General features: G+C 40.2%; 1 protein-coding gene across 1 annotated transcript in view; it reads right to left on the reverse strand.

Moving 5' to 3' along the window:
* Positions 1 to 7,500, reverse strand: part of LOC125046215 (solute carrier organic anion transporter family member 3A1-like) — a 15,637-nt gene that overhangs the window by 688 nt on the left and 7,449 nt on the right. The window contains exons 2-15 of the mRNA XM_047643930.1: positions 7,309 to 7,435; positions 6,322 to 6,538; positions 5,851 to 6,030; positions 5,217 to 5,429; positions 4,852 to 4,965; positions 4,430 to 4,539; positions 4,095 to 4,233; positions 3,521 to 3,685; positions 3,086 to 3,284; positions 2,642 to 2,853; positions 2,200 to 2,407; positions 1,849 to 2,037; positions 796 to 1,154; positions 1 to 340 (exon numbers count right to left, since the gene is read on the reverse strand). The exon at positions 1 to 340 is cut by the window's left edge and continues 688 nt beyond it. Of these exons, the coding sequence (XP_047499886.1) occupies positions 48 to 340; positions 796 to 1,154; positions 1,849 to 2,037; positions 2,200 to 2,407; positions 2,642 to 2,853; positions 3,086 to 3,284; positions 3,521 to 3,685; positions 4,095 to 4,233; positions 4,430 to 4,539; positions 4,852 to 4,965; positions 5,217 to 5,429; positions 5,851 to 6,030; positions 6,322 to 6,538; positions 7,309 to 7,435 (2,725 nt within the window). The 3' untranslated portion in view covers positions 1 to 47. The remainder of the gene's footprint in view (positions 341 to 795; positions 1,155 to 1,848; positions 2,038 to 2,199; positions 2,408 to 2,641; positions 2,854 to 3,085; positions 3,285 to 3,520; positions 3,686 to 4,094; positions 4,234 to 4,429; positions 4,540 to 4,851; positions 4,966 to 5,216; positions 5,430 to 5,850; positions 6,031 to 6,321; positions 6,539 to 7,308; positions 7,436 to 7,500) is intronic.

Here is a 7,500-nt window from a genome sequence, read left to right on the forward strand (position 1 = left end):
TAAAATAAAAAAAAAAGCAAAGATTATTATAAGTCAACTAAATTCCCTTACACCTTAATTGCAATATCATCTTCTTCTGCACTGTTTGTGTGACCTTGAACCACCACTCTCACTCCCGTCAAGTCGCTGGGATCCTCCGCAAGTCCTCGGAATGTCACTTGCTGTCCAGAACTCGCTCGTCGTTGGTGCCCTGGCTGTGTGGCCAGAATCCCCTGCGGAGGTGGGCCAGAGGGAAGTGGCAGGTGCTGGTATCCTGAACTGGAGTGGGAACGCCTGTGCTGGTAGAGGCCAGCCCATGGGCGAGGCGGGATGTAGGAGCCTGACTGGGATCTCTTGTGACCTGTCAGAGACAACAACATGAGCAGGGAAAATATGGGTGAAAAGTCTCAATTAATGTGAGAGGGATAATATGGGTGATGGGTTTCAATTAATGTGGAAATCTTAATTCTAAACCTTTAATTCATTGCAATTACAAATTAACTATCTTTGCAATTTTTACCAGAAAACAATATCAAATAATGTAATATAACCCTTCTACTCTCTGAAAATGTGATGCTTCACAAGAAATAATTATTTTGAAAGTATATCATCCCTCATGAAAATGTCCACTTATTACTGAATACTTTCCACTCATTTATAAAGCAGTCACATGAAATTATAAAAAAAAACAAAAAACTAAAAGATCTCAGCATAGAATGAAATACTGAAGTCTTATTCAATAATAATGCACAAGAGGTAAATATCATTTTAATTCTTCTGAGGGTATATCCTTGAGCATACCTGCCAGTACCTTACCTGAACCATGTGGAGGTAATTGTGATCTATTGATAAGTGATCCATTCCGCCTGTGGTGGTAATGGTTGGCTGGTGCGGTTGATGGCACTGATACTGTTGCTGAGGTAGAGTGAGGAGCTACGGTAGGGGCATGGGGTGCAACATGCTGTGTTCCCTGGAGTTCTGGTAACCACACTGTTTTCTCAAGCTCATCTGAAGATTCATCTTCATTCTTATCCACCGACATGAGGGAATTAACAATGTCTCCCACAGTCATTGTCCCTTCCATGTCCAGCTTATATTTCCAGCGGATCAAGAGCCAATCAAAGACAAATATTGCTGCTGATATTATTTTGATGGCTGTACATATTCCAACATATCTGAAAAAAATTCAAGAGGAGTTTTAAAGTCTATAAGCAGGAAATCAATGAAAAAGATTAGCATATCTTATGAATTCTGAGTAAAACAAACAAAACTGTTGACTAAAAAAATGTAACTAGTGCCACAAGAAATTCACATTTTTATACCATAATGTAGGTGACTTCTGACAATTTTCACGTGTGCTAGCACAAAACATTCCTTGAAAACATTTGAAAGTTTCTATAAACAAAAGTGACTCTGAACAGAAGTGGGGAGACCTTTCTGGCAACTGTCCATAATCTTCCTTCTTTAGTCTGTTCACCTCTCATTAATGACTTGTCACTGGTCTTAATAACTAACTTATGAAGACATAATCCCCTGCAAGTAAGATCCTGTGCCTAGTTTACACAGTTACTGGACAACAGGACAAGCACCTGCCTCTTTGAAACTACCTTTGAAAGACAAGGTATTACAATAATGATATATTTTTCTAAAGAGGAAATCTGAAGAGGCAGCCATCCAATTGAACCAAATGAGCAAACTAATGTATGTTCTTTCACAATGAGATTACAATTAACAATAACCTCCACCTTTCACATATTGATATAGACTTTTACTTCAAACTCTATATCAAATCTTATATCTTTTATTGCACTTACTTTTTTATTTGCAGAAGCTAATGTAGTGGAGAACCAAAAAAAAATCACAGCTCACCTGAACCTAAATGCCTCAATATCGTAAATGAGACATCTGCCTCCCTTTTCTCCGCAAGAGCTCTTCCAAAGGAGACAAGTGGAGTCAATCACAGATCCAAACATGATTGGTGCCGGGATGTATGCAATGAGGCGGAATATCACAAACTGAACACCCAGAGCAAACGATCTCTCTTCTTCATCTACAGACCTATAGGAGAAAAATGACATTAATTTTAGACAAACACATGTACATGTATACTACAGAGATTCTTATTTATCTAATTCTTATTTCTATTATTATCAAAATGAAAAACACAGTTCACCATATTCTTTTAGGTAAACAGATATATGATATTCTATAAACACTTACCTGAGCACAATCATAAGCAAGGGCATCTGACTTATGGCCACAACAGTGCACATGAAAAACAGAAGGATCATGAAAGGCATGATGGTGTTGCATGGGTAATAGCAAGGCCCTGCAGTAGCCACTGGGACAACAGTCACCTCAGAGAAAACGCCCCCAGCTGCAGAGGATGAGAGGAACGGTGACGACTGATTGCCCTCTCCAAGGATACCTGCAATGGAATTCATTTAATAACTATGAGCCAAAGGGTAAGCCATATAATTTAATTCTATTGTTTTTCACAGATACTAATAAGAATTTGGTACACTAAATTACAGCAATAAATGTATGCCTAAGCATTAGGCAATGATTTAAATTCCAAATGAAATTTCATGGTCTCTATCAAAACATTTTTTCTGTCTCTTAAAACATAAATTAAAATAAACTATAACCTTAATCAACTCACAGGTGCAATTAGCAAATTTGTCTTGCTGGGAGTAAGAAGTGCAGCCGGCATGACATGCAGAGAAATAGGTTAGGCCATTGTTGCCGCACACAGGCTCCACCAGTGATGAGGAGCAGGAGCATCCTGTGTTGCACCAAGCAGTCAAGTTCACCTGAAATGACCCTGCATTGTCTAGGCGATTAGGGGTATTCGCCACTGAGTGTGCCATTGTGCTGTGAAAAGAAAGAAGAGACTTGTAAAACATGAGGAAAAGTAACTTAGCAGTTCTATACTACATTGAGCATAAAGATAGGGAAGTATCACTGCATAAGCAATGAAAATACATAATATCAATCATACATATAAAGTAAAAACAAAATATACAGTCAAGACAAAATAATCAGTAACAAACTTCCAAACTGAATCAATTATTCAGTAAACAGTGAGGTAAAAAATATATCATACTTATTAAAGTATGGAGATGTGGTGCCTGCCATCTTGACATTGTCGCACCCCAGGACAAAGAGGAGGCCATAGAAACTGAGCCCCATTAAATTGAATGCCATGACCATCTGTATGGCACCTTTTGGCCGGAGACTAAACCGCTTCAGCAGGTAGCCACCAAGGAAAATACCAATACAAGCACCAGGTATTGCAATACCACCTGTTGGAAAAACATCTTGTTTAAAAATACATAGAGAGAACTGTGTAGGTCTGCAGTTGTAAACAGCTTTAACTTCAAGGTGTGGCATTTGCTGAAATCAATGTAATCAATATACATAAAACCCGACTTGGTAAAAACTTCTTATACAAAAACTTTATTTCTAAAGACATTGACCACTTTGATATTGTCTATAAACTAATGCATTCTCAGACTCTATCACTATAGCACAAACTTACCAGTAAAAATGGAGGCTTGAATATTAGAAAGAGAGAACTGAGTCTCTAAATACTTGGGGAGAAATACAATGAACCCAGACACAATGATGAGTTCCATGCATGCTCCCAAACACGTCATCACATAGATGGGGTTCACTAACAGCTTCAACATTGACAGAGGAATGTCTGTGAAGTGGAAGAAATTCATTACTTTTGTGTAGAAATATCATTTTCATATAATCTGGGACTTATTACTGAGGTGAGTTACCAAAACAATGAAAAATTATATTACAGAGAAGCAACTGAAAGATGTATTTGTCATGTGTGACAAAAGGATGTGAAGTATATTACAAATGACGAGATGTGATGGGATAGATCAATAAAGTTATCCATAACTTAAAACAATCATATCAGTATCATTAAGACTATGAAGGCATAAATACACAAATACAGAGCAGTCCCAAGACAGGCAGACAAAAAGGTCTTGCCCCAGATATCCCCCAACTCCACTGCAAAAGCCCCTGTTCCTGTCTCACAGAGCACTTCCCGGCCCTACAAAAAGAACTCCATCCCACAACCTCTTTCAAGTCCTCACCTCGCACATCCTTGCCGTAGACGCGTTTGGTGGACAGTGTAGAGTGCCGAGAGCAGGTGGACGTCTGGGACTTTGTGCGCCGGTGACCTTTCTGGAACTCTTTAGTCTTCTCTTCCATTCTTACTTTTTCTTTTTCTTTCTGTTATGTGGAGAGACATGAATTAGTACTAGGAAATCGGATGGCTAAAACCAGAACTGTGAACCTCAAAGTTCCTTCCAGAGATGTAGTTTCTGAGGATTACAGTCCTCAGCTTAGTAAACTACAAATAGGAACATAATTAAATAATTAAAATGACAAAATCAAAGTACAATTCACAAAAAAAAAAATTCCTCACCTTCAAAGTCTTGGGGAACATGAAGAACGGAATGGAGATCAGGAGCAGCATTAACCCACACAACAGGAATCCTCCCCACCACATGCCAATCCACCGCGGGTGCTTGTGATCTAGGGAAGAAAGCGAGATTATTTTTGTTAAAACTTAAATTTATGTGGTCTTACATTTATTCACTATTAAATTTTCTGGTTAGGAACACACAAAAAAAATCATATAAGATGAATCTTCTTTAAATAAATTCTGGAAGGGGGGAAAAAAATCATGAAAAATTAATTTCAGTTAAAACAGTTTTTAAAGTCATACAAAAATGAGAGGATGAGATTATTTTCATTTAACTCGAATTCTTAAAATTTGGAAACTCCAAGACATAAAACCAGACTACAAAACATATAACTAGTAAATGCCTTCATAAAAAAACTTACTTGCTTGCATGACCGACGTATCAACAAACATGGTGTCGACGTAATAGGAAATGAGGTAAGCACCAAGTAGGAATCCCAGGACAGGACCAAAGGCAACCATGGTGTAGATAATTCCTGGAATGGAAGTCGTGTTTAGTCCAAAAATCACAAAGGCAGGCAAAAATAATAAACAAGTTATCATCCAACATAACTTTCACATGACAATATAATACAAATTCCTCGAATGCATCAGAAATTCATAGCAGTACAATACATAAACTCACACTCTCACACTCTCACACTCTCACACTCTCACACTCTCACACTCTCACACTCTCACACTCTCACACTCTCACACTCTCACTCTCACTCTCACTCTCACTCACCTATATACATGGATGAGCTCTCTCTCTTGACGTGGTCGTCGATGTAGGTGGTTCCGAGCGTGAAGAGGGGCGAGCCGCCGGCGCCGAGCAGCAGCTGCGCCAGCATGAAGAAGAGCACAGGCATCACGTTGCTGCGGGAGCCCTTGATGCAGTTGTCGGGTTTGCCGTACTGGATGCTGTTGTGCGAGCCGAGGGGCACGCCCTTCGACAGGTCTACGGGGTAAAAGGTAGTGGCATGAAAACATACATTTGATAAGATCTTGCGGATAAAGCTTTATCAAGGACAAAGTCTCCACTGAAAAATAGGGATCCAGAAGTCCCCACATAACTGTCTGTGATCTGCCGTCACTCCTGTCTACTATGAGAACCAAATGACGAAATAAACTAAATATTATTAATGATTTTTACACTTTCTTCCCGTTAGCTCTTTCTTTTCTTTGCCTATTAAACACAATAGCACGGATGGTAGATTGTCAGAGAAATATATACCTCCTCCATCCTTAGAGTAAAATTAGAAAACCTAGTCACCACCCACTCACCACCTTCCACCAACCGCCCACTCGTTCCCTTCCACTCCCCGCCCCACTCACCACCTTCCACTCGTTCCCTTCCACTCCCCGCCCCCCTCACTCACCGGGCAGCGTTCCGAAGCCAAGGTCGGAGAGGCGTTCGGAGGTGTCGTCCCGCACGCGCGCGTTCCGGCAGATGTGTTTCGAGTCGGTGTCGTTGATGGTCTCCAGTTCGATGGACCAGCGGTCGGAGATGAGCTGCGGCATCACGAACAGCATCGAGCCTATGCCCATGACGCAGCATCCTGGAAACGGGAGGATGAATAATAAGAAAGGAAGAAGAGTGATGTTCATAGATTAGAAGGAAGGTCAACTACGGAGACTCGTCCCCCCCCAAAAAAAAAAAAAAAAAAAAAAAAAAAAAAACACGAACGAATCAGACAATCGTCCTTTAAATTAAGCACAATGACGAAAATAATGAAAATAACGATAATGATATCAAACTGCACAACAGCAAAGATAATGACAACATGAACCAAAGCCATAAACAACGACCCCACTGATCCTAGCGCTCCCCAGAACTCGCAAGCACTCACCGACGCCGATCCAGACGGGGATTCTTCTCTTCGACCCCAAATACGACACGAATATGACCGTGATGACGTTGCCGATCTCGTACATGGAGGAGATGACGCCTGTGAGCGAGGAAGGGATCTCGTAGCGCTTCTCTATCGTGGTGATGACGGAGTTCAAGTAGCCCGACGCCAGGGCTTGCTGGATGGTCACCAGGACCGACAGCAGGAACACGAAGATCTGTGGGCACGGGGAAGGGACACGTCAAAGGACTGTTATGCAGGACGTGGGAGAGGGAAGGAGGAAGATACCGGACTCCATTCATGCAAACAAAAGGACCAAAGTAAAAAAAAAAAAAAAAAAAAAAATAATAATAACAAAATAAAATAATAGTAAAATAAAATAAAAACCAAACTTGGGATACGAATATCTTTATGTGAAAGGGGCGTAAAAAAGACATCTGATATATTCAACACATTTACTTTTAATAAGGACACAAATATAGGTATGTGTGGGGAATAAGAGAGATGAATGATTCTTTTTTCCCAGCCTCCCTTTCCCTAAAGAGGTTTTCCTGTCAGAGAAACATCGCCATCATTACCCGAAGGAAAGGCGGTCAACAAACAACTGAAGCATCGTCGCTTCTCAAAGACCATCACGATAACATCACAGCCAAAGTAACGGAATAAATGACGAAAAAAAAAGACAAAAAAGACTCATAGGAAAGTAACCAAGAAAAAAAAGGAAGATTAAGAAAGAATACAAGACATTATTGTTGGAAAGTAACAGAAAAAAACTAAAAAAAGAGCAAGGTGAAAAATAAGTCAAAAGAAAGAAAGAAAAAAAAGAGCTTAAACGTAAAATTAAAAAAAAAAAAAAAATCAATAAAGAGAAAAATACCAAGAAAAAAAACACGGACCAAGAAAAAAAAGCAGAAGAAAAATCCCCAAATAAAGAGATCAAGAAAAAAACAGATTAAGAAAAAAAGGACAAATGGAAAGAAAACCTACCTTAATATTAGCAAGTTTCTGAAGGAAGGCGGGTCGGAAGCTGAAGAGGCCGCAGTCGTTGGAGTCCTCGGGCGGGGTCGTGGCCTTCGGCGCGCTGGTCGTCGTGTTGTAGCAGACGCCCCGGGAACTGCAAGGGCCGGAGGGGGATTTCAATGGGGTTTCAATGGGGTTTCAATGGGGTTTCAATGGTGT

This window comes from Penaeus chinensis, chromosome 38, assembly GCF_019202785.1.
Source record: "Penaeus chinensis breed Huanghai No. 1 chromosome 38, ASM1920278v2, whole genome shotgun sequence".
Taxonomy (NCBI): Eukaryota; Metazoa; Arthropoda; class Malacostraca; order Decapoda; family Penaeidae; genus Penaeus; species Penaeus chinensis.